The sequence below is a fragment of the Gracilinanus agilis genome, chromosome 1, assembly GCF_016433145.1.
Source record: "Gracilinanus agilis isolate LMUSP501 chromosome 1, AgileGrace, whole genome shotgun sequence".
Classification (NCBI taxonomy): Eukaryota; Metazoa; Chordata; class Mammalia; order Didelphimorphia; family Didelphidae; genus Gracilinanus; species Gracilinanus agilis.
The window spans coordinates 332,538,105-332,565,956 of NC_058130.1; the positions used below are offsets into that span (position 1 = coordinate 332,538,105).

A 27,852-nucleotide genomic window follows, 5' to 3' on the forward strand; every position below is an offset into this window, starting at 1 on the left:
AAGATTCTTGATGCTTTAATACTGCCTTGGCAGTTGCCATCTCTTGGACTGAGAAACTGTTATTTTGTGAGCTGATGAAAAATATTCATTCAGTTCCTGGATGACAATCATCCCTTCTTTCCTCATGCAAACTGAGAGATTAAAGTCCACTCTCAGATCTCTGGTCTTTGACCTGCACTCAGAAAAGGGAAAGAGGAATGGGAGAAAGTGGTCAAGTCTACAATGAAGATAATTTTTTCCTTATAGGCCAGCATGAAAAGTTGGTTCCTCCCCAAATAGTATGAGCCTCTGAACCACAAAATTCACTCTCAGTAGAATCATACTGAGTTTAGAATGGGTCATATGGACCCAGAGAATCATATGATCTCCCCAGAGAGATCAAAGATAGAAAGAAATGTTTATTATACATAAAAATATTTCTAGTAGCACTTTTTATGTTAGCAAAAAAACTGAAAAGATAATAGCTAATAATAATATTATCTAGCATTTATATAGCACTTCACGGTTAAAAGTGCCTTAGAAATATCTCATTTTATATTCCTAACAACCAGGGGGAAAAGGTAACATTATTATTCCCATTTTCCAGATGAAGAAATGGAGACTGAGGGGGCTTAAGTGACTTGCTCAAGGCCACATAGTCAGTAAATGTCTGAGGCTGCATTTGAACTCAGGACTTCCTGACTCCAGGTCCATTGCACTATCTTATTCACCACACTATGTAGCTGCCTATTAAATTGGAAATAAAATAAATGCTTATAGATTCAGAAATGGACAAACAAATTGTGGTACACCATTGCAATTAACTATTACTGAGGCAGAAGGAATGAGGAATATGAGACATACTGAAAAGATAATGAAAAAATATGGGAAAAAATCCTGAAATTGACATGAATGGATGCAAAATGAAATAAGCAGAACCGAGAAAAAAATACACACAATGACTATAGCAAGGTAAAGGGGAAGCACATCAACAAAAAAACCCAAAATCAAAACAGAGAATGGGGCAGATGGGCACGTGCGTACTCTTCAGAGGGACATGCCATCAAAGTCCCCAACAAAGTTCATCCAGTTAATTGATCAAGGAACTCCCTAAGATTAACCAATGACAAAGCACAACGAAATCCCCCCTCTCCCTTTTCCCACATCAAAAGTAACAAATAAGAGGTTGTACCAATTCATTCAAGCAGTGCCCCAAATGCTGTAATAAGTAAGTGACTGAATTAAGAAAGTAACTTCTCTGAAGGAGCCCAGGCTGGGGCTCCTTTAACCCATGGTCTATAATTGCTCGAGGGGAAAAAATGCTATGGATTTCTTAGGATCAGAAATTTAGAGAAGCAAAGAGGTCATCTAGAACAAACTGGACGTTTTACAGAGGAGGAAAGGGAAATCTTGGGAGTTTTAATGGCTTGATTAGGATCACCTGCAGAGCAAATGCACTTGATTTTGAATTTGAATTTGAATCCAAGGTGTCTATCTCAGTTCTGCTAAGACATCCTCCTCCTTCTGCCAGGGAAGTTTGTAACAAGTAGTGATCAGATTTACCTGATTATGCTTTTTGTATCCTTTGTAGGGTTGAAGTGGGGGTCCGTGTTGAGGCATACAACTGTGAGGAATGGTCCAAAGGCCAAGGCCGCCATATCAACAGTGCTTTTCTCATTTATTATGCTTTTGATGATAATGAAGAACACATCGTGTTCCCCAGAGTCAAGCCCATTTCAGAGGTCAAGCTTGTAAAAAGATTCAATGATCAAACCTTTATTGTACATATTGAGCTCCTCCCATAATCATGACATCATATAACTCTTTTGCTCACACTATTCTATCCACTGTCTATCATTCAAGCCTTATCCATTCTTTAATAACAACTTTACTTAATACTTTGAAGTTTACAAAATACTTTTCTAATAGTAACCCTATTCAGGAGACTATTCAGCTTTTGGTTTTGTTCAGACATTTTTAGTCGTATCCAACACTGTGTTCTCATTTGGGGTTTTCTTGGCAAAGATACTGGAGTGCTTTACCATTTCCTTCTCCAGCTCATTTGACAGATGAGAAAACTGAGGCAAACAGGGTTAAGTGACCTGCTCAGGGTAAATGTCTGTGAGTGTATTTGAACTCAAGTCTTCCTGATCCCAGGCACAGCACTGTATTCACTTTGTGCCACCTTGTTGCCCATTCAGTTTTTATTATCTGCATTTTTACAGATGAAAAAACTGAGTTTTGTGAAGGTTAAGCACATTGTCAAACAGCCTTTGCTAGCAAGTATCTGCTGAGTGCCTGGTCTCAGGACTCCAAAGCTAGTGTAGAGTAGTATCTCCTCAGACCCCTCAGAAACAGCTTAGATCCCACCTCCTCCATGACCCTCCTTTGAATTCCTAATTTTTCTTCTTCACACCAGCAATAACTTATATGCTGATTTCTTACCTTTTCTTTTTGATTCTTTAGCATGAAGCCAAAAGGGTTAAAGATTTCAATCACATGAACCAAATATATAGCAGCCAACACCACAGGATATTTTACATCTTCTAACCCATTCTGCCACAGTTGACTTCTTGTCTCATCGTTTTGTACACACTGATATCTTCATTTAATCTTTCCAGAAAAAAGTCTTCCTTCTTTCCTAGTTTCCTGGTTTCTACTTTATTCAACAACAAACCACAAAATACTATTTATTAAATGGTCCATGATGCACCATATTGGATGGTGATGGAGACCCAAAAATGACATCAATGTGTGTCTTTCCCTACTGGCTTAAGAGGTGGTGGACTCTCCCTCTTCTAAGAATGACTTTAGTTTTCATATCTTCTCTAAGCCTCTCTTCTGAGTAATGAAGGATAGTAGCTACATTACAGATTAAAGTAGCAATGGAAAAAGTTATAGGATTGACAATTGTAGCCACTTATTTACCCATGCATTAAGTGAATCCTAGCTATTAAATCAAGTTAGGCTGTTTCATACAGGAATAATAAATAGTCCATAGCTAAATTCTAAAAAAAATTTAGTTAAGATGTACTGGAATTGGAGCTAGAGGACCTGAATTGGAATCCCAATTGTTATCTATAACATATATGTCCTTAGACAAGTCACTTTTCCTCTGTACTCTTCAGGCTCCTCAAATGTAAAATAAGGTGGTTGAACTACCTAGTTCTTGAGTCATTTCAGTCATACCTGACTCTTTGTGACCCCATTTGGGGTTTTCTTTTTTTTTTTTTCCTTTTTTTTTTTTTATCCTTGTACTTCGGTGTATTGTCTCATAGGTGGAAGATTGGTAAGGGTGGGCAATGGGGGTCAAGTGACTTGCCCAGGGTCACACAGCTAGGAAGTGGCTGAGGCCGGGTTTGAACCTAGGACCTCCCGTCTCTAGGCCTGACTCTCACTCCACTGAGCTACCCAGCTGCCCCCCCATTTGGGGTTTTCTTGGCAAAGATACTGGACTGGTTGGCCATTTCCTTCTCCAGCTCATTTTACAGATGAGGAAACTGAGAAAAATTACTTACCCAGGATCACACAGCTAGAAAGTGTCTGAGGCTGGACTGGGATTCAGGATGAATCTTCCTGATTCCAAGCCCAGTGCTTTATCCACTGTACTACCTAGCTTCCCCTGACTTACCTAACTGCTAAGATTTCTTCTATCTCTAAATCTAGGATTCTCCAGAAGATTCATCAGTAATTTTTTTTTTTAAAGGATGATGTGAGAAGGTATCGTGGGGCTATTGCACGTAAGAGGATACGACTTGGCAGGTTTGTGTTGTAATATATAAAGATTGCTAAAAATCTCACCATTAATATTATATGCATTAGGATTTCTTGTTGTCTCATTAAGAAAAAAGTATCTATTTTAAAAATCCCACTAATTTCAGAGATAGGACCTATAGCAGCTATTTGAGAAGCTTTTTACCATATACTATATTTGTTGTTATTCAGTTGTTTTTCAGACATGTCTGACTCTGACCCCATTTGGGGTCTTCTTGGCAAAGATGCTGGAGTAGTTTGCCATTTCCTTCTCCAGCTCATTTTACAGATGAGGAAACTGAGACCAACAGGGTTAAATAATTTATTCAGGATCATATACAGCTGGGAAGTATTTGAGGCTGGATTTGAATTCAGGTCTTCCTGACTCCTGACTTCCTGGCCCTCTTTCCACTATGCCACCTAGCTGCCATATGCTACCAGATAGTTTAGAGAACTATATACTGCATCAGTGTTGATGACCTTCCAGAAGTTGTTGGATCAGAGGCAATCCTACCATATGCCAGGCTCAGGACTACTTATTAGGGATACAAAGACTAAATAAAGAGAACTTACCTAAGCCTTCAGGAAACTTATATTCAACCAATTTACAGCTCCATCAAGAGTGTATTCGTGGGTGACCCTGGGCAAGTCACTTGACCCCCATTGCCTACCCTTACCAATCTTCCACCTATAAGTCAATACACAGAAGTTAAGGGTTTAAAATTAAAAAAAAAAAAGAGTGTATTAGTGGATTTGTCTTTCACCATCCTGGCCAATTCAAAGTGTGCAAGTCATGCATTCATTGGAGATGATTTAATAATTTCTCTGTCTTTTTGGTAATTTCCATAGTTGCATTAACCCCTTCCTCCCCCCAACATCCTGATTATCTTTATAGTTGTTTGTGATTGTTGTTTAGTCAATTAGTCATGTCCAACTCTTCATGACCCTGTTAGGGGTTTTCTTAGCAGAGATAGTGGAATAGTTTGCCATTTCCTTTTCAAACTCATTTTACAGATGAGGAAACTGAGGCAGGCAAGGTTAAATGATTTGCTCAGGCTCACACAGTTAATAAGTGTGTGAGGCCAGAGTCTGACTCCAGGCTTGGTGGTCTATCCACAGTGCCCCCAAGTTCCCCACTTGTTGCTTGTACCCTCCCCAAGTTACTTTTTGTCTGTGTATGTTTATAGGATCATGCTAGAGCTATAAGTGACCTCAGAAGCTGGCATAGATTTTGTATCTAAATTTCTGGTTACATATTGTTTTCTCCAATAAAATTTAAGCTCCTTGAGAGTAGGGATTGTTTCCTTTTTTGCCTTTGTATACCTAGTGCCTAGCACAGGCCCCGACACTTAGTAAGTACTTAATAAATATGTGCTGAATGAATTTGAATGAATGTTGCAAGCTCTTGACAAAGAGTTAAAGTCACTATTGAAACATTATCTTACTTTGTTCAGGAAATATGTTGTTTCTCATAAAGAAGACATTCCACTTTGTGTTCACTGGGATGAAAACAACCAGGTAATACTTTTATTATCTAGATCCCTCTAAATGCAAGCCAATGAATGCTTCAGGAAAAAATATGGGGGCTTTTGATCCTCATTTATTTATCTTGGGTTGCCTAGGTAAATAATAACTTGGGAAAGAAAAAATAAGTTGACTCCATCCTGACATTTTGAAACAAAACCAAATAGTCAAGAGCCGGTTGGGCTCTATAATTAAATCTATGGTTGCCCTGTCACAGACACAGGCCACCCTTTAGTCCCAGAATCCCAGATCCTCAGAATTAGAAGATCCTCCAGTGGCCACTGAATTTAACCTGTGCCTGAAACTGAATCTTCTCTTCAACATCCCCAATAAGTGGTCATCTGGCCACCTGCCACTGCCCAAGGCAGCCCATTCCACTTTCGGACAGCTCTCATTTTTAGTTCAGTTGTTTTTAGATAACTGCTCACAGGTTAATGACCCAAATCTGATATTTGTGAGCCTCATTTACTAGTTTGAGAGACAGCATGTGGTTACGGAATAGATGTTCGGCATTTGGATAAAGGTCCTAACACATTCTAGAGAGTTGTGGGTGGGAATCACTTTAACCTTTTAGGGGCACAGACATCTCTCTGATGGGGAGATAGAATTTCCCCGACAGGCAGTTTCATATGCAAATTAACTTATAAATCTGGTGGGAAAAAAACACATTTTTTTGTAAAAGTAGGTGCTAGACGTTTTAAAGATTAGTCCATAATATCTGATGAGAAATGTGTTTACTTAGTACATAGTCATTACAAACCACAGTACAATAAAACCTCAGGCTTAAAGTGATTTATAGATGCAAATGTAAACTCGGGATCTGTATACAGATACCGACCATAGAATGTTTATTTGAAAAAAAAAATCTTACAACATTAAAAGACGAGAAAACATTGGTGCCTTGGGAAAGCACGGCCTCCTGGTCAGGCTTTGGTTGTGCCTCCAGCCCCAGTACTGCTGCGAGGCAGGGTTTGACAGCATCTAACAAGCACCTCAGATCACTGAGAAACTCGCATGGGTTAGCAGATCCTTCCACATCTGCTCCAGGAAAAGGGGAAAGACCAAAGGTTTTCCCATAGATTACCAGCCTGCTGGACCACAGTTTCTTCTCAAAGTCATTTAAATGTTGACTGTTTCAATGTTTTATCATCTTCACCCATTTGAACTGTGCCTCTACTGGTTCTTTACATCAGTGGCATTAAAATCAAATAGAAATGGAGGCCACTAATCTATACATAAGTATCCCTGAAGCTACATATTGGCTTAGTTTTCAATATAATGTTATCTGTGTTTTATTGTGCTTTTACTTATTACTTTGTTAAATATTTCATTTTAAAATTTTATTCAGCATATATTTATGCTTATATAATATATAGAATTAATAATTTAATAATATAAATATATATTACATATTTAATTCAGTTAATATGTGAAAATATATATCTACATACACATATATTTATGATTAGTATGATTTTGCTTTATTAAATATATTATAATGTATAATTAATTTAAATTGAGTAAATAAATTATTTCTTATGTAAATTAAAATTTTAAAACGTACATTTTAATCTGGATCTTTAGTTAAGGAGTGTTGCAGACCACAGCCAGCTGGCATGTTTGACTCCTCAGATTTACAGGACTTTTGGTCTTTTCCATACTTGCATCAAATCCCCATATCCTGCCCTCAGTTGCTAAGTGGAATGGAGGGATGAGAATAATTTGTTCCAATGGCCACGAAGGTGGTTGAAGCTTTGGTGGAATGCTTCGAGCTTGGTGAGGCATTGAAAGACAAGGTCATCCCCTGCATCCTGAGCCAAAGCCAGTTCTTTTGACTTTTGTCTTGTTGTTGGACTTTGATGATTCAGGAAGAGAAAGATTAGGCAACTGCCTCACTTACATTCAATTCTTGTGCAAGTCAAGATGTTACCCTATGAGATCACTGGTCCTTTTTGAAAATGAAGGATGAACAATAACAGCCCCTCTCCCCCCAATTACTTTGTTTGTTTGTTTGTTTTTTAAACCCTTGTACTTCGGTGTATTGTTTCATAGGTGGAAGATTGGTAAGGGTGGGCAATGGGGGTCAAGTGACTTGCCCAGGGTCACACAGCTGGGAAGTGGCTGAGGCCGGGTTTGAACCTAGGACCTCCTGTCTCTAGGCCTGACTCTCACTCCACTGAGCTACCCAGCTGCCCCTCCCCGCAATTACTTTGGATCAATCTATATTTCTAGGATCACAGCTCTGTGTCACTAAGTCTACGTATGACTTTGGCTCAGTCATTTAACTTCTCTTTCTTGATATAGAAATGACAGACATTGATGTTAGACTAGATGACCTGTGGTTCCTTCCACAGGTAAATTTATAACTTCAGTATTTATTTTTATAAAAGCCAGTTCAGATCTTTGCAAGTTTCTAGATTTGAACTGTTCTTGACCAATGAAGAAAAAATGTCCAAAGCTATAAAAGGTACTTTATAGGCATTACCTTATTTGATCCTTAATAACAACCCTGTGAGATAGGTGCTATTGTTAAAGAATTTTTTTTAACAGAAAACTTTTTTAATAGAATTTTTTAAATTTTTATTTATTTTTTAAGTTTTATATTTTTTATTTTACAGAAAAGGAAACTGAGGCTGAGAGAGATTATGGGAATTGTCCAGGCTTACACAGCTAATAAGGATCTGCTATCACCTTCTCCTAACTGTGCCCAGCCCAGACAAAACTAAAAGATGAAAGATTGTCCTTAGATTAGTGCTAAACTGTCTTCTAAGATTAACCAAACTCATCTAGGGACAAAAACTAAATAAAGTACTATAGGTTGTGTATTATCAAATCTAAATCTCACCTTGAGGGGTTCAGAGAGCATATTAACCATTGTAACTTTCTGCCTCTTTAATGTAAGTATAAAGCATAGAGGTTCATTTTAAAATTTTTATTTTATTTTTTAATTTTTTGTGGGTTATACATGTATTATCCTACAAAACGTGTTTCCACATTATTCATTTTTGTAAGTGAAGAATCTTCTAAAACAAACCCCCAAATAAACAAGTGATAAATCATGTGTAAAACACAGAAGTTCAAACCCTGGCTTTCACAGGACCAGAGCACAGACATTTTACTTCTATTTTCTAAGTAGGCATTTCCTCATCTTCGCTATCATCCATGGACTTTTTCTAAATTCTGACTTTCTGTCTTAGTATCAAGTGTAAGTCAGAAGAACAGCAAGGGCTAGGTCATAAAGGTTAAGTGACTTGCAAGGGTCATCCAGCTAGGGAGCATCTGAGGCTAGACTTAAGCCCAGATCCTCTCAACTCCAGGCCCAGCAATCCATCTACTGTGCTATGTATCTGCTCCTATCCCTGCGATTCACATCTCCCCCCAAACCATTACATTTCAGGTATACTTGAGTCACAGCAATGTGGATGCTCTCAAAGCTCTGGAAGCCAAAAGTGGTTGGGAAGTCACCAGTGCTGTGGGAAAGGTAAGAGAGTGGCATCAGGTGTCCGAAGAGGCACACTCCAATTGGCATGACTAATTGGTTCCCCGAAAACACTAGGTACAGTTAAGCACTATTTCAGGAGGCAGTTTTTGTTCCCTAGGAGCAATGTTGTTAATGGACAATTGGCCATGTAATGTCTCATGACTTTACCCAAGGAGGTTGATTAAAACGTATTAACTCTGTTACTACAAAATATTGACAGTGAAAGCAACCTCTCCAGAGATATGTGTGTGCTGAAAATTCCTTTCCATGCCAAATATGAATAACTTTCTAGGCTTTTTGTTTCCCCAAAAGATGTATAAAAGCATTTTGGAAAGGTAGTTCTCCAAGACAGATATTAAGAAGCATTCTAATCTAAAACAAACAAGAAAATAAAGCCTTCTGCCTTCTCTCCCATCTGCTGCTCCGCCGGACAGTCCTTGGTTCCAGGCAAACTCATTTGCTCATTGTCCCTGAAACAGTTTCTACTCCCTCTTTCTCTGGGCAGGTGCTCCCATTGCTCTACCCACTTAATGGAGTGCCCGCTGTCCTTGTCAAGCCTACTCCCCAGTTTTTTTCCCCATCAGATTCAGATCAAATCTTACCCGCTCCACAACCCTTCTTCCAAACTCCCCAGCCAGAAATGACTGCTCCTTCCTCCAGACTCCTTTGGAGATTCTCTTTACAATAAATTCAACAACTAGTAATATAACTAGTTAGTAATATGTTTCCTTCTAACATCTCTTCTATTACAATCATTTTTGGTTATTTAACTCTTTACTGGTTTAGGGTTAGTCTTCTCACCTAGACAATAAGCTCCAACAGTTACTGTTTTATACTTCTTTGATATCTGTCCCATAGCTCGTAACACAGTACTTTGTAGATAGCCAAACCTCAATAAATATTTGTTCATTTAATTTAAAATAGACTTTAGGGATTAGAATCACCAAAGTTTTTGCAGCCAGGATCTATTCCAAAACAGCAACATCATGGACTGACCTTTAATCAGGCTTCATTGTCTAGGTTTTCACATTTTCTTTCAAGAAAGGCTCTGGAATTTTTCAGAAATAGCCCAAGATATTTTCTGTTATTTTCCCAAGATCATTAAATTCTAATTTGGATCTATCCTTTGTGTATAGGTGCTTTCACTATCTCTTTGCATGTGGCAGCAGTCAAAGCTTCTTTCAGATAATCCCAGAATGCCTCTGGATCCAGATCTTGGTCACCAGCCAACAATGGCTTACTGATATAGAAGGAATCTTTAACCTTGGAATACTTTTTTTTCTTTCTCTACCTCCAGACCATACTGGTAACAGATGCTTCAGGGTTTGGGTTTTTTTAAAGCAATATAAAAATTGCCTTTTGCATCATATTTAGCACCTGAAGATTCATAAGCAGCTTTGGAAAGCACAAACTCACATCTGGCATGAAAGAGAGAGAGCCATATTTAGTGGTCTTATATTATTGTACTTTTATAAAGGAAAAAAACCAACAACACTGGGAAGCACCACTAATGGTTAGCCTTTAATTACTGTCCAAATCACTTACAGCAAAATGTTGTCAGATATAAGATACTTATTCGTATATTTTCCTACATTTGAATTTTCTTGATTCTCTTTATGATGAAACCCTAATGCCTGTGAAAGTAGGAGAAGGCAAAAAACAAAACAAAACAAAAAAACCCACACACTTTTTCTGGGTACATTTTAAATTATAGATTTTCCCTCAGAAGTATTCTCTTTCTCTCTCCTATCTTTTAATTTAATAATGCTTTCAATGAAGCTGTCTGCCAAACTCATCTTTATTTCAGACTTAGAAAATTTGCCCTAGTTCTCATTGCACATTAGATGGTTATGAAATGTCCAAAATGTCTCACAAAGGACAGGCAATTTGCTATGAGCCTGGGAAGTATTTAGCTTCCAGTCTTATCGGTCTCTCTGCATGGCCACAAAAGAAATAGAGGAACCTTGTTTCTGCCCTTCAGAAGCTTTGTTCCATTTGAGAAGATGGGATATCCAGAGACATAACCGGACCCTTTGACAACTGAGGCAAGCTTTCAAAACAAAACAAAACAAAACAAAACAAAACACAGAGGGCAAGCAGCAAAAACTATGTCGGTAAATTTTTAAAGATAAATTCAAAGAGGGAATATCTTCTGTTAGAGGGAGACACGGACCCTAGAATACCGGGTTCCAGCCATATAGAGCCCCAGAAAGGCTGCTGCTAAATGACTGGGGCTGAGAGGGTGAGCAGGGCAGGGCTGATGGGGATGAGCTGACTGTGCCTTCTCCAAATCAGTGCTCTGGTCCTTTGCCTACTCTGCCCTTGTTACACCTCTAATGTAATGACATACATTCATACGTGAACCAACAGGGCACAAGTTCAACAGAAGGTAGATGTTACCTGAACAGACTAGAGAGTGGTGAGAGGATTCACTGCTAGGGACTGTGGTCAGCTTCTGTAAATCTGTTACAAAATTTCTTGATCTCTGAATTTTTTTTTTAAGCTTGAAAATGAACATGTTTTCTTGGAAGCTTTGTCTCTGTTCCATCTGGTGAATGCTGACTTTACTCTTGAGTGTTTGGAGGTGAACAGAAATAAAGGGGTTGCCATTCTTTGTTGCTTTATTTGCACCAGCAAATTGTCCTGGTAAGGACCTGGTGCTGCTGCTGCTGCTGGTGGATGAAGGAAACACACACTTGGGGCTTAGCAGCGGTGGCTCACCAACCTGGATCCGGCTCCTTACCTGGCTCTTTGTTCCACTGAGGAGCAGGACATGCTCAGGCCTAGCAGGGTCATAAATGGAGACGTGTCCTTAGTATCTACCTACTTCTTCCTTTTCATTCTCTCTAGCTTCCCCTATTCCAGAGAAATGGGATTCAGGAAAAGCTTAATAAAGGGATTTTATAGCGATGGGAGAAGCTCAGGAGTCCTCAAGAGAATCTCTGGTTCCTCTTTTCCCCCTTCCTTGGGCCATTCTGAGGCTGTAGCAGTTGGGGAGAAGAGTTAAAAGGAGCTATCCCACTCAGTGGATCCCAACCAGGACTAGAGGTATGAAGTCCTGGGTTCAGATCTGATCGCAGACACCTCCTAGCTATGTGACCCTGGGCAAGTCCCTTAACCCCCACTGCCTAGCCCTTACCACTCTTCTGCCTTGGAACCAATACTACGTATTGGTTCCGTACAGAGTATTGGTTCCAAGATGGAAGGTAAGGGTTTAAAAAAATAAGGGAACCATTGCATTCACTCAGATGCTAAGGAATGCTAAGAAAGTCCACTATGTGGGGTTCATATTGGGTGCATTTAAATGTGCGGTGTTGGGGTTGTTCATTTCGGTAACTTCCAGGAGTCACATTTTCGTTTTTATTATTGCTTATTAGTGTTGACCCTTGGAGGAAACTATGTACTTGAGTTTTTTGAGGCAGCTAGATCATGTAGGGGCTACAGTGATGGACTAGGAGGAGTCAGGAGGAACTGAGTTAAAATCTTGCCTCTCACACTTATTACTTGTGGCAAGTCACTTGATCTCTTTAAGCCTGTGCTTCCTCATCTATAAAATGGGGACAATAACACATACCTAATAGGGTGGTTATGCAGACCAAACAAGATAAAAATGTGTAACGTACCTTGCAAACCCGGAAAAGTGGTTAGATCAATGCTAGCTATGAGTAGTGGTGGTAATTGTAATAAAGCGCTTTAATATGAGGTAAACTGAGGAACCAGAGGGGAAGGGAAGGCAACCAGGTGGAATTACATAAATAACTTTTTCCCCTTTAAGATTTTTTTAGTAGTTGTTTCTCATTTTCTCTTTTCTCTTATTGAAGATATTTATGTTTAAATAAAGGTTTTTCTCCTTCACAGCCTAGTTTTTCCATCTGCTTGATTCCTGCAGTGAAGTCTTAACCCCATGTTTGTTTATCTTCTCACAGCTTGTTGCCATGGGAATGATTTTAAGATTGGAAATTCAACATTAACTTCAAAGCGCACAGAAATAGATAGAGAAAATGGGTGGGACAAGGGCTCCCTAGTAGCTCAACACTCACATCTCTGGTTATTATCAAAATCACAGTACCAGGAAAAGTTACCAAGACAAAAGAATAGATAATGTTTAAATGGATGTCAAACTCTCCCCTCCCTGCAGAAGTCCTTTCATCCCAGGGAGCTCAGGAAGAGGAATTGGCCCCTAAATAAGACGTATTCTAGGATTCAGAAAGAGAAAGAAGCCGACTTGACCAACAGAATAGATCTTTAGGAATAGAGGGGGCCTTGGAGATCACTCAGTTCAACTCCCTCATTTTACTGATGCGGATATTCAGGCTCTCCCCTTTTTAGATGACTTGTTGAAGGTCACATAACCACTTGGTCCTGGCGGGGGAAATGGTCCTTTCTTCTCATTATTATCATTATCTTTTCTCCTGAACTCACTCCTTCTCAAATGGCAACTTCCCCATTTCTGCTAAAGTGAAGGCATTCTTGTCTTTTCTGCCTTCTAGGTACGCAGCCCCACAAACCAACCACAATTCCTCTTCCCTCGCCAGACCCTATCCAATCAGGTGCCAAGGCTTGTTGCTTCTTCTTCCACGTCTGATAGACAGACAGACAGAAAATCAGATGTCTTCTGTTCTAGGTTCACTCACGCACACCACTGCCAGGATTTAGGAACTCAACCGCTCCAGACTAGTCTACAGCAACAGCCTTTTGTTTCCCTTGCCTCAAGTTTCCCCCACCTCTTCGATCCACACAGCTACCAAACTGATATTCCTAAAATACAGTTGCCCTGCTCCAGGAACTCCTGTAGCTCCCTCTTGCCTTTAGGATCAAATGTATAATACATATCTGCATTTATATAAACCATATATGTAGAGAGAGAAACATAGATATTTATATATGTATTGTGCATGTCTGTTTCTAGGCTTATACACATAATTGCTGGAACCATGTTATAAAGGGATTTAAATGCTAAACACATGATAGCGATAGATGGGTTTATACATATTTACAATATTAGTTATAAGACTGTGTAGATAACATTATTTGTAAGAATATAAATAGGGACAGTTGGGTGACTCAGTAGATTGAAAGCCCAGCTTAGAGAAGGGAGGTTCTAGGTTCAAATCTAGCCTCAGACACTTCCCAGCTGTGTGACCCTGGGCAAGTCTCTTCATTCACCCCCACTGTCTAGCCCTTACTGCTCTTCTGCCTTGGAAGTATTGATTGCAAGATGGAAGGTAAGGGTTTAAAAAAAAAGAATATAAATAAATGTACATATATGCATACATATACATCTAGGTAGATTACATTACTTGTAAGAATATAAATAGACAGCCAGGTGGTACAGTGGATAGAGCACTGAGCTTGGAGTCAGGAAGACTCACCATCCCAAGTTCAACTCTGGCCTCAGCCACTTACTGTCTGTGTGACCCTGGACAAGTCGCTACACCCTCAGTTTGTCTCAGTTTCCTCATCTGTAAAATGAGCCAGAGAAGAAAATGGCAAATCATTCCAGTGCAGTATCTTTACCATATAGAGGCATGAAGAGTTGGACATGACTGAAAAATGAACAATGAATAAACAAAACAAAAAAAATGAACAATGAACAAACAAAACCTGAAAAGAATATAGATTTGTACAAATAAACATACATATATGTATATTCTTATATATGTATATCTATATATTCTTATAAGTAATCTATATGTCTACCTCTATTCATACATCTATGTTTACGTGTATCTCTCATATATGTGTATACATTTGCACATAGCGATCTCTTACCCAATTTTTTAAAATCCACATTTTCCCCAGATTTCATATTTATACACTTTTTAAATATTTGTTTCCTGAATCTTGCAATCCATGTCCTCTCCCTCCCTCCCACCCCTTTCTCCTCCCCAAGAAGGCAGGTAATATGATATGGGTTGTTCCTACATTATCATATAATATTTCTTCCTGTTTTGTAAAAGCTCTTTACACATGGCTCCAGCCAATATGTGTCTACATCTATGTGTGTACACAGATACACATATATATGTACCTCACTGCCTCTCTCTCTCTCTCTCTCTCTCTCTCTCTCTCTCTCTCTCTCTTTTTCTCATCGGTTTAGCATTGAAAACCCTTCACAGCCTGGCTTTAGTCAACAAGTGTACATATACTGGGTTAAAATTTTATCTTGTTTTGCTCTAGTCAATACAGTAAGAAAGTGATTAAGTAGCCAGATTGCAAAGGGGAACCTGAAGTCATGTACACGTTATCCCCAAGTTCAGAGGTGCATAATTTGCACACTTTAGCATTTATGACCCCTAATTCACATCCTGGTAATGTGCCAAATCAGGGAAAGCCATCTAGGCATCTCTTAACCTCTTGGTCCTTTGCTCTGCCAACCCCAGAGAAGCTCCAGACAGCCACAGTAAGTCCAGCAGCTCATCACGTGAGATGAATAACTTGGAGATGCTGTGGGTATATTAACTTTAAAGTTTTGCTAGTGACTTTGAGATGATTCACATGTTAATGAGCTAACTGCAAAGTGGCACAGATTGGAGTGGATCTGTTTTCCCCCAAAAAACTATAAAAATGAGACCTCAAACTCCTACTCCCCAGTCCTATTCCTTTTCCACTTTGGTCTGTGCTGCCCAGTACTCCCAACTCTAATCCATGGTTACATGAGTGAGTCTCCGTGCCTCTCGCCTTCCCCATCCTTTCACCCCCTTACTGCCTACCTTCTCCCATCACCCCGTACCATCTGCCTCTTTATCCTTTTCCTGCTCATCTCTAAACCCTCTGTAGTTATTGAGGGGTGATAGTAGCCTCACTTCCCACTGTTATTTGGCCTTTTCAGAGCAAACTCAAAGAACCAGACTTCATTTCATGAATTCATTTAAGTACCAATCCACACATATGTATGCATATGCACATATATATATAAATATATACACCTACCTGCATACTACATGTATGTATATTTATGCCCCCACTCTTCTCTGTGTGTTACTAAGTCTCACTGTCTCTGTCTCTGTCTCTGTCTCTCTTTCTTCCCCCTCCCCTGTCTCTGTCTCCATTTGATTCTAAAAGCAAAAATGAGCCACTGTAATTCCTTGAGCAGGGGAACAATGCTTTAGGAATATCAATTTGATAGCTGTGTATGGAGTGGACTGGAAAGGGGAGAGACTTGAGGCAAGTTTAAAGCCTTTCATAACCTGGCTCCAGCCAGTTGCCCTCACACACACTTTATTTTCTACCCAGATAGGGCTTTTCCTATAGCAGTGCTTTTCACTGATTTTTATGCAATTGTGTTATTCTGCTTTTTAATTTAATAAACATTTTATATGTTTTTATTAATGAACAAAAGAATCGACTTTGAAACATTGGATACATTAAGCTGATTTTTCTTTCTTTTTTTTTCTTTCCCTGTTCCCAGGGCATCCTACAGAGAAACCACTTAAAAGTCTAAACAAATTGTGTAAATTCCTGCTGATGTATTGCAAAAACACTGGATCTTGCTAAATTTGTACATATAAGCATCCAAGCAATATTTTACTATTTTCTTGTTAAAAAGAAAAACCATGTCCAATATCTTGAGAAAGGTTTTTGAGTTCTTTGTTGTTCAGTCATGTCTGACTCTTCATGACCCCATGGACCATAGGGTTTTCTTGGTAAGGATACTGGAGTGGCTTACCATTTCCTTTTCTAGAGCTAGATCTAGTAGATTCTTTTCTCAGTTCTAGAGGAAGAATTATCCTCATTTTTTCAGGAGAGAAATTTGGTCAATACATGGTAATTGGAGGAAGGAGGACTCTCACAATCCATCCTCTTCTGGAATCTTAGGCCAAAGCCTTGTTCAGCTAGGTTATTTGAAATAAGGCAACCATCCCAATTTTGGGTCATGGTGTTTTGTTTTGTTTTGTTTTGTTTTGTTCCCAACCATTTAAGAAGATGCTTTAGCCATGTGCAATATTTTCTCTTGATTTGAGCACTGATTACTGAATTCATAATTAATTTTTTTCACACTATTCTCTATCAGGTCAAAATGCATACCTTGGAGGAGCAGGATGTTTTGTCAGTCTGGGTAGAAAAGCAAGTAGAGAGATCAGCTAACTTAGCTTTTGACCTGCTGTCTGACTTCACGAAGCGGCCTCAGTGGGACCCCCATTTCTTGTAAGTACAAAACGTTTTACTGAACTCTGATGCTTTTATCAATTTATCCTTTATGTACATACTCAGGCAAAGCTTAGAATTTGACTCTCCCCAACACAGAGTTCTCTGCCTAGTTAATAAGTATTTAATAATGGCTTACTCTGAGTAGAACTCTTTATCTGGACAGATACAAGAGACATCAAAAATGGTTCCCTGCCCTCACAGAAATTATAATTTAACTGCCCTTATCCCATTCACAAGTTATCTTGATATCATTCTTACCTCCTTACTCAAGAAGTTTGTGATTATGCTGGGAAATCATTCCTCATTCTCCTGACTCATGAAAATATGAGGAAGATGATGATAGATGTTTGAGAAAACAGACCTATGGTACATATTTCCTCCTGTCCTCCTTGATTAATGTTAGCACTACTGACACCCCATTACCAGGTTGCCTATTATTCACCACCAATTGTGATTCTAGGGACTTGCAGCTTGCCACTGATCCTCTCCCCACCAATACACATCAATCTGCACAGTTGGGTGCTCTGTGAACTATACCAACTGTGAGCAATTGCACCCAAAGTCATAGTTTTCCCATACTGGAAGTTGATAGTCCTGGAGTATAAATTCCAGCTTCCTTCCTTCCTTCCTTCCTTCCTTCCTTCCTTCCTTCCTTCCTTCCTTCCTTCCTTCCTTCCTTCCTTCCTTCCTTCCTTCCTTCCTTCCTTCCTTTCCTTCTTTTCTCCTGTCTTAGAATCAATACTGTGTATTGGTTCCAAGATAGATGAGCAGTAAAGGCTAGGCCAGTGATGGGCAAACTGTGGCCCCTTCCCCTGAAATGTTCTATCCAGCCTCAGACATTATTCCTAATCTGATGAATAGAATGAAACTTTGAAAGAGTTGCCTTAGAAACAGATTGACAGATGAGCATTTCCTTTCCTTTTTCCTCTTTAAAAAGTTTGCCCATCACTGGGCTAGGCAATGGGGGTTAAGAGACTTGCTAGGAAATATTTGAGGCCACATTTGAACTCAAGACCTCCCATTCTAGGCCTGGCTCTCTGGCCACTAAGCTACATAACTGCCCTCCCAACCATTCCTTCCTCAACATAGCATTGTTTAGAGATTTATGGGGTTTAGAGCCAGAATGTCCCTAATCCAACTACCTCATTTTACAGATGAGGAAAAAGAGATTCAGGATCACACAAGGAGAAATAACAGGACCAGGATTCAAACCTAGATCCTCTGATTCTCTTTTCCACTATATCCATGCTGCCTTCACAGAAATCTTATTTAAATGTATATATGGTAATACGTGCTTCCTGTTTGGTTGGCAAGGATATTATTGGTGTTACATTAAATATTACTTCTTATTTCCTAAAATTAATGAGTCAGAACTCTAATCTTTAAAAATTCTAAAATTCACTAATTAACACCATGTAATAGATAATTTAATACAATTAAAATGAAACTTCTCTAGGGTTGCATGTTACATTTGCATGCCTGCCAGAATAATACATCATGGTTAATGTCATCATAATGACCCACTCTGGGAAAAGGGAAGCTTTCCACATAATTCCCTTACGTAGGCATTTATGTTGGAATCTCTCTAAGTTCTCAAAGTTGTTCCTAGGAAGAATAATACCAGAAATTCTGTCTCAATTCATCTCCTGACCTCTTACAACAGAGAGTTCCACTATTTACTAGATATGCTGCAGTGAAGACTGGTTCAATCAGGGTACCATTTTCTTTTGAAATGGAATGCCTGATAAGGCTATCTCCCCACCTGCACCCCTCAGCCTCTCCCCTTCTCTTGATTTAAAACATTTTATTGTATTTTTTCCAGATTACATATTGATACAATTTTTTTTAAACCCTTTCCTTCCATCTTGGAGTCAATACTATGTATTGGCTCCAAGGCAGAAGAGTGGTAAGGGTAGGCAATGGGGGTCAAGTGACTTGCCTAGGGTCACACAGCTGGGAAGTGTCTGAGGCCAGATTTGAACCTAGGACCTCCCATCTCTAGACCTGGCTCTCAATCTACTGAGCTACCCAGCTGCCCCTGATACAATTTTTAATAATCATTTTTTGACATTTTGTGATCCATGTTCTCTCCCTCCCTGAGATGGTAGTAACATGACATAGGCTATACATGTACTATCATACAATACATATTTCCATGTTTGTCATGTTATGAAAGAAGACATATCAACCATATAAGAAAAAAAAACTCATAAAGGAAATGAAGTGGAAATGGTATGCTTCAATCTACATTCAGGCTGTATCAGTTCCTTCTATAACAGTGATTCCCAAAGTGGGTGCCACCGCCCCCTGGTGGGTGCTACAGCAATCCAGGAGAGCAGTGATGGCCACAGGTGCATTTATCTTTCCTATTAATTGCTATTAAAATAAAAAAATTAATTTCTAGGGGCACTAAGTAATATTTTTTCTGGAAAGGGGGCAGTAGGCCAAAAGAGTTTGGGAACCACTGTTCTATAGCAATAGATAGCTTTTTTCATCATGAGTCTGTTGGAATTGTCTTAGATCCTTGCATTGCTGATGAATGATATGTCATTCCCAGTTGATTATAATTCTTTATTGCTGTTACAGTACATAACATTCTTCTGGTTCTGTTCACTTTACTTTGCATCACTTCATGTAAATCTTTTTGAGGTTTTTTTTATGATCATCTTGTTCAGCATCTCTTATGGCATGCTGGCCACTCTCTGAGCATCTCAGCATTCATCAGGACAATCAAAGTGATCTCCAGAAGTGTCTGAAGCTGAACTCATTGTTTTCACCAAGACTCATCCCATATATAGATTTATAATCCTTTGGCCTTTCTGACTGGTATCTTTTTAAATGGCTGTTACCAACTCCTTATCACATTTCCCTCAGCAATATTCCAAACATTCCCCATTCTCCTCCAGGCCCCAAAGCCACCCTCATCTACCTCAGTGCTTCACTAAGATCGAGGCAACTAGATATGAATATTCTCAGTTTTGATCCTCTCTATCCCATAATTCCAATGTATTCACCCATTTTCTCTTTCCTTTCTGTCTCATTGAAGAAGGAACCTTCTATCTGTGCCCTTGATCCCTTCCTTTCCTACCTTCTTTAGGAGCTTTCTCCTCTCATCATCACCTCTCCTGCATATTTTTTAAAAATAAATTTTATTCACCTCTTTTGTTTTGACCACCCAAATTTCACCCTGTATCCCTCTTCTTCCCATCTCATTGAGTCATCTCATAGAACAAAGAATTCAAAAAGAAGAGGAAAAATCAGCAAAACTGATCAACATATTTTAAAAATCTGGTAATATATTCAGTATTCTACATGCATGGATCCCTCCAACTCCTCCTCTAAATAGGAGTAAGGGGAGGTATCTTCTCAGAAATCATCTTCTGAGTTATGCTTGTTCTTTGTAATTTTGTAATATTTATTTTAAATATTTTTATTGTTTTTTTTAAAATCATTAGAATTTCTTCCATGATACTTTTCTCTCACCCCTCCCTAAGAGCCATCTCATATAACAAATAATTTTGGAAAGTAAAAAGAAGGAAAAAAACCTGATCTATGCTTTTAAAAAATATCTGAAAATATATGGAATATAACAAATTCATGGACATCTCACCTCTGCTAAGGACAGAGATGAGGATGCATTTAATTTCTTTTCTCTGGGAACATACTTATTCTCTGTAATTTTTCAACATTCACTTTTGATAGTTTTGTAGAGGTTCTTTCCATTTACATTGTTGTTTCCACTGTGTATATCATTTTCTTGACTCTTACTTCATTCTACATCAGATCATGTAACGCTTACATTTTTTTGTATTCTTTGTCTCTTAAGGCATAATAATATTCCCTTTCATTCATGTAGCACAATTTGGTGGGCAATCTATTTTGCCCCAATCTATGTTGTTTTCAGATCTTTGTTACAACACACAAAAAAGTGCTTCTAGAAATATTTCAGTGTATATGGGACTTTTCTTTTTATCATCCTGGAAGCATATGCTTAGAAGTAGAATGTTCAGTGTTCAGACATTTTAGCCACTTATTTCTGTAATTCCAAATTGCTTTGCACAATGGTTATACTAATCCAGAGCTCAAAAACCAATGTATTTGTGTCCTTTTCTTCACTTTCTCCAAAATTGACTATTCCTATTTTTTGTCATACTTGATACTTTTCTGATTTTTTGCTTAATATTGGGGTTATTTTGATTTGAATTTCCCTTTTTATTAGTAATTTGGATCATATTGTATATCATATGGTTGCTTTAAGAATTGTTTGTTTATATCTTTTGACAATTATCCATGGGGAAGATGTTTTTTGGTTATATAAATTTAGATGTTTATTCAAGTTGGATACCAACCCAGTCTCTGAGAAACAACAAATTTTTAAATTTTGACTGCTTTGCTAATGATTGTAGGTGTATTAATTTTATTTGTGCTTTTCAGTGTTATATACTATAAACTGTCTATCTTATCTTATGTTGTTACCTCTACCCTTTGTTTGATTAAGGCAACTCTTACCCACAGCTGGGAAAGGTACATAGTCTGTTTCTCTTAATTTCTACTGTTTGATCTTTAATATTTAGATTTCCTGCATCTTTAATTTCTCCTTCTCTACTGGTTATTTCCCCTCTGCCTAGAAATAGGCTCATTTCTCCCAGACTTTATTTATTTATTTTTTAAAACCCCTACCTTACGTCTTAGAATCAATACTATGTACTGGTTCCAAGGCAGAAGAGTGGTAAAGGCTAGGAAATGGAGGTTAAGTGACTTGCCCAGGGTCACATAGATAGGAAGTATCTGAGGCAAGATTTGAACCCAGGACCTCTAGCCTCTAGGCCTGGTTCTCAATCCACCGAGTGACCCAGCTGCCCCCAGTCTTCCAGTCTTTAAAAAAAAAAACAACTTCCCTTGATGCATCCAATATCCTTAACTATTATTGAATTATCTTCCTTCTTCCTTTAATAGCCAAACTTCTCAAAAAGATGCTATACTCCCTACATCCATTTCCTCATTACCTAATTCATCATTAGTCTTCTGGAACTTGTTATTAGTTATTTCATTGCTCTCAGTTCTTTAGTTTTTCAAATCTGTTTTTCCTTACAATATTGTAGCCATATAAATTGTTCTCTTTCTACTCACTTTATTCTGCATCAGTTTGTATGAGTCCTCCCTAGTTTCTCTGAATTTGTCACTTCTGTTGTTAGATAATGACCATAAAGTATTTATTTTCTCTATTCTGTGTACTTACAGGACTTGTGATGTCATAGACAGGGTGAGCGACAATGACACAATATATTATATAACCTGTCCAAAAGTGAGTAACAGTAAACCTATAGATTTGGTTGTCCTTGTATCACGAAGAAAACCTGCCAAAGATAGGTGAGTATATGAAATGACTAGATTATAAACTCCATGGGAGCAGGAAATATGTGTAATTCATTTTGGTCTGCCTCAGCACCTAGGACAGCAACTCACACAGAGGAGACACTGAATGTGTTTGAGATGAATTAATTTCAGATCAGAGGTTAGACGCTGTTAAGGTACTTGTAGTGTAACTTTAACACATAGTTAAAGTACTTGTACTTTAACCCTTCAAAGATCTGTGATTTCTGCAGTGTGAATATTCCCTCAACCAATGCAAGGTATAATCCCTCTATGCCTTAGTAAACAATCTTAAGAAACTATTTTGGCTAAAAAGTGAATCTAATCAAGTAATGAACACAGAGAAGCTGGTCCCCTGATGACACAAATAAAATCTGTCCCCAGCTCTGTACTTAAAGCCATTGCAGCCTTGGTAAATGGACCAAAATTTGTATTCTCTAGCCATTGAATTTGGAAACTCAGGGTTACCTCCAAGCCATGATGAAAGATCAGAACAGGATTTTATTGAGTTAGAGGAGAAACCTATATAGTCAACTTCTCACTTAATTAAAGGCCTCCTGAAAGTTGCTCCAAGTTCCAGTCATGATTTGAGACAGTATCTATACATACCATAGCACATAAAGCCCCTCACTAAAACCTCTGCTATCATACTAATGAGAGGATGCAGTAGTTCGAAGGGAGAAGAAAAAAAAAACAAACCATTTAACAGCACAGCAAAATAAGTTAAAAACTAGTATTTATTAGGCACTTACTATGTGCCAGACAGAGTAATAAGTGGAGATACAAATACAAACAAAAGGAAAAACAGTCCATTCTCTCAAGGAGTTTACATTTTTTTTAACCCATACCTTCTGTATTAGCATCAGCTCAAATCAGAGGAGGGTAAGGGCTAAGCAATTGCAGTTAAGTGACTTGCCCAAACTCACATAGCTAGGAAATATCTGAAATCAGATTTGAACTTCCCATCTCTAGGTCTGCCTCTCAATCTACTGCACCACCTAGTTGCCTTAAGAGCTACTATTCTAATGAGAAAAGACAACTTAAAAGGGAACTGAAAAGGAGGTTAAAGGGAGGTACACACAAGAGGTTATGGTGGCAAAGTTTAGAAATTCAGAAGCAGAGCCAGGAGAGAGATAAAAGTTAGCTGGCCTGGGCTCTTTCCCAAAATGAATGTCCTGGAAAGAACTCATCAAACATATAGAACTATCTGAGGTACTCAACACTTCCAAGAGCGGCCAGAGCTGGATTAAAATATAATTGGGAAATATTTAACAAAATGAATAAAAATGCCAAAAACATAATGTTACATTTCAAAACTGTCACTATATGGCAGAGATTCTTGTGTATGGATTAGTGATCTTCTCCTCCCTTTCTATTTGAGTTTGACACCACTGTCCCTGGGTGAAAAGGCTGCTGGGGAAGATGGATATTCCAGGGTAAGCAGGACTCAGGGATTTAAGGAAGCTCCAGGAGGAGACTACAGCTGAGGCATAGTGGTAATGTCCAGAAGCCAGAAGCAGAGCCAAAAGGCTCTCTCCCCCAAAATACACTGGTGCATACTCTCCCACAGGTTCCCACCTCAGGGCATACCCATTGAAAGGACATATGTGTAAGGAATCTGCATGGAGATCACACATGTGTCATATGTGGAATAAAGAAGAATATAAAGAGCACTAATTTTGAATAGTGCTCACGGAATTCTTTCTAGTTGAGACTCATTGCATAAACCCCTTATTATACTGTTCAAAACTTCTCAGCATCATTCGATATTGATTCCTCCATAGAAACTCTAAAGATAAAAAGCATCTAAAACATGTAACTAGAGCAACTCATGCTCCTGGGACTGGATGCCTACTAGAACCCTTCGGTGGCTATGCTTCCCCCCAGAACTGTGGCTGTCAGCTGTTGGCTGGTGATTACACTGAGCTGCAGGCATCTTTCTTGGGTGCTTTTGCAAACTGCTAGCATCTTCTTTTGTCTAGTTTCTACACTGTGCTGCCAGTAGCTGGTGTCTTTTCTGGGAGGCTTTCTGGTGGGTCATACCTGCTGCCGGTTGCTGGATGTTTGCTCATTTGCAGCTACTATTGACCTTTTCCCTGGTCAAAAATAATTTCAGATAGTTAGGTCATAGCCTCACAGTTCATCCCAGCTCTTTGGATTAAGTTCCTCAGCCAAAAAAGCCCTCAGATGGCTTTTGTCTTTTTAAATGCTTTTCTTCACTCCCTTTGGTAGGCAGGTTGAGAAAATCTCAACTCCTTTCAACTCCCATCAGGCAAATCACCTCAGGAGGGTCATCTAACCAGATATAAAGTGACTGAATGGGTCTGAAGCCTTTTACCATTTTCCCAGCAAGGAAACTCCCTATTCACTTTATATTTAAAAAAATACAATAGAGGAAGTATATAGACAGCACTGATTTTGAATCTTTTGGATTGAACTCTCTGGTTGGATCTTTGCACAAATCCCTTATTATCCTGTTCAAAATTTCTAAGTATCATTCATCACTGACTCCTCCTCCTTCCCCTCTGTCTCAGAAGAGGCATGACAAGGTTAATCCCTCGACCTATATCCTTGAGCTCATCCCTTCCTTCTTCAGAAACTTATTCCAGCTGTTACTCTCATGCATCATCAATATCTCCCTCTTTGCTGATTCATGCCCATCTGCCAACAAACATTCTCATGTCTCCCTACCTTCCCCGTGGCCCTTCATTCCCATACAGCTACAGCCTCATTTGTCTCTTCCATTCCATGACCAACTTTGTAGAGAAAAAGAAAAAACCTACACCAGGTGCCTCAACTTCAGTAGTTCTCAAAGGTTCATGGCAGATACCTCAAGGTGTGACAGGAATTGACTAGTAGTTTTATGTAAATGGGAGCATTTCCAGATATTCTGGAAGTGTCTCACAATTCTTCATGGCAAAGAAAAATTCCGTATGTTGAGAGAAAAAAATGAGAAATTCTTTCTCTGTTTCCTCACCACTCTCTTCTAACCCCTTATGTTCTAGATTTTAATCCCACTGCTCTCAAAAGTCACCAATGATCCATGAAACCTCTCTTCCAATTTTTTCCAGTCTTCATTCTATTTAACCTACTTGTAGCATCTGACACAGTTTACCAATTCCTCCTGAATATTCCTTTCCTGACATTTGAGACAACACCATATTTATTTTGTCTCCTTTCTCTCTTAACCGTTCCTTCTATCTCCTTTACTGGCTCCCTATTCTCTTCCTAATCCCTAAAGTGGGCATTACCCAAGGTGTTAAACTCAGTTCTCTTCTCTCTTTTCAGGGTCTACATTGATAATGCTTTCACTCTCACAATTCCATTTATTTCCTCTAAAATTATGACTTCTAAATCTACATGTTCATCCCTAATATGTCTCCTGTGAGCTAGACCTACATTTGTAGCAATCTCCAGAGCATTTTCATCTGTTTTTCCACCAGCACCTCACACTTAATAAACTTTTGCTCTTCCTCTTTACCATTTCTCTAACCAGATTCATCATTCACCTTGTCTCCCATGTTCAAAATGTTTTAATCTTGATTCATTCCTCTCCCTCATATCTTTCCCCTCCTCTCTTTTTTCACTAACTACTTCAATGCAGGCTTTTTTTCCACAAACTATTAGATAGAAAAGCATGACGCTAAAGTAAATATCCCTTCTGTGTATTTTTAAAGTAATATTTATTTATTTCATTAACTATCTCCCAATTACATATAAAAACATTTTGAACATTTCTTTTAAAAAATTTGAGTTCCAAATGCTTTTCCTTCCCTCTGCCCCTCAGCATCCTTAAGAAGGTAAGCAATCTGATATTGATTATACATGTGAAGTCATACAAAATACATTTCCACATTAGCCATGTTGCAAAAGAAAACACAAACAATAAAAATGAAGTAAAACAAGTTATACCTCAATTTGCATTCAGAGTTCATCAGTTTTCTCTCTGGAGGTGGAGAGCATTTTTCTTCAGGGGTCTTTCAGAATTGTCTTGGATCAGTGTCTTGATCAGAATAGCCAAGTCATTCAGGGTTGATCATCCTTGCAATATTGCAGTTGCTGTGTACATTATTCTCCTAGTTCTATTTATTTTTGCACAACTTTACGTCTTCCCAGGTTTTTCTAAAAGCATTTGCTTGTCATTTCTTATAGAACAACAGTATTCTATCAAAATCATATGTTACAAATTGTTCAGCCATTCCCCGATGGACATCCCCTCAATTTCCAGTGTTTTGCCACCACAAAAAGAGCTACTATAAATATTATTGTATAAATAGGTCCTTTCCCCATTTCTTTGATCCCTTCAATCTCTGGGATACAGACCTAGTAGTGGTATTGTTGGATCAAAAGATATGAACGGTTTTATGGCTCTTTGGGTATAGTTCCAAATTGTTCTCCAAAATGTCCCAAATTTCCCACATCTCCTCTGGCATATCATTTTTCTTTTCTATAATATTAGCCAATGTGAGAGGGTGCAATATTTCTCTTATTAGTAGTGATTTTGAGCATTTTTTCATGTGATTATTGATGGCTTTTATTTCTTCTTCTGAAAACTGCCAGTTCATATCTTCTGACCATTTACCAACTGGAGAATGGCTCTTCTTTTTACAAATTTGGCTCTGTTTCCTACATATTTGAGAAATGAGGCTTTTATCAGAGAACTCTAGAAAAAAAATTTTCCCCAATTTTAAGTTTACCAGTTTTGGCTGGATTAGTTTTATTTGTGCAAAAGCTTTTTAATGTTCTTAATCAGAATAATCCATTTTACTTTCCATAATCCTGTGTCTTATTTGGTCATAAGTTCTTCCCTTATCCACAGATCTGACAAGTAAACTATTCTATGCCCCCCTAATTTGCTTATGATATCACTCTTTATGTTAAATCGCTTATCCATTTTAACTTTAATTTGGTATGATGGCGTAAGATATATATATATATATATATATACCTAGTTTCCACCCAATACTTTCATTTTTCTTTGAAATTTTTGTCAACTGTTCTAACCTCCTAATCCACTTCACTGATCACTCTACTTCTTAGATGGTTTAATGATTACTATTTTGTAATACAGTTTGAAAACTAAAGTTGCCTTCCTTCCCATTTTTCATTGGTTCCTTGAAGTTCTTGACATTTTGTTCTTTCTGATGAATTTTAGTATTGTTTTCTAACTCTAAAAAGTAATGCTTTTGTAGTTTGAGTGGTATGGCACTGGATAAGTACATTAAATATATTAATTTAGGTAGGATTGTCATTTTTATTATTGGTTTAGCCTACCCATGAATAGTTAATATTTCTTTGACTTTAAATTTGTCTTTATTTGTGTGAAATTTGTAATTGCATTCATATAGTTCCTGGGTTTGTCTTGGCAGGTAGACTCCCAAGAATTTTATGTTGTCTGCAGTTATTTTAAATAAATTTCTTTTTCTTTTCCTACTGGATTTTGTTGGTAGGACATGGAAATGCTGATAATTTATGAGGGTTTATTTTATATCCTGAAACTTTGCTGAAGTTGTTAATTGCTTCTCTAAGGTTCTCTAAGTATACCATCATATCACCTGCAAAAAGTGATAGTTATGTGATTCTACTTAAGA

General features: G+C 38.2%; 1 protein-coding gene across 1 annotated transcript in view; it reads left to right on the forward strand.

Annotated features, from left to right (window-relative positions):
* Positions 1–27,852, forward strand: part of ACOT12 (acyl-CoA thioesterase 12) — a 76,286-nt gene that overhangs the window by 43,404 nt on the left and 5,030 nt on the right. The window contains 6 exon segments of the mRNA XM_044662930.1: positions 1,571–1,721; positions 3,686–3,741; positions 5,187–5,250; positions 8,654–8,737; positions 16,752–16,885; positions 22,130–22,258. Of these exon segments, the coding sequence (XP_044518865.1) occupies positions 1,571–1,721; positions 3,686–3,741; positions 5,187–5,250; positions 8,654–8,737; positions 16,752–16,885; positions 22,130–22,258 (618 nt within the window).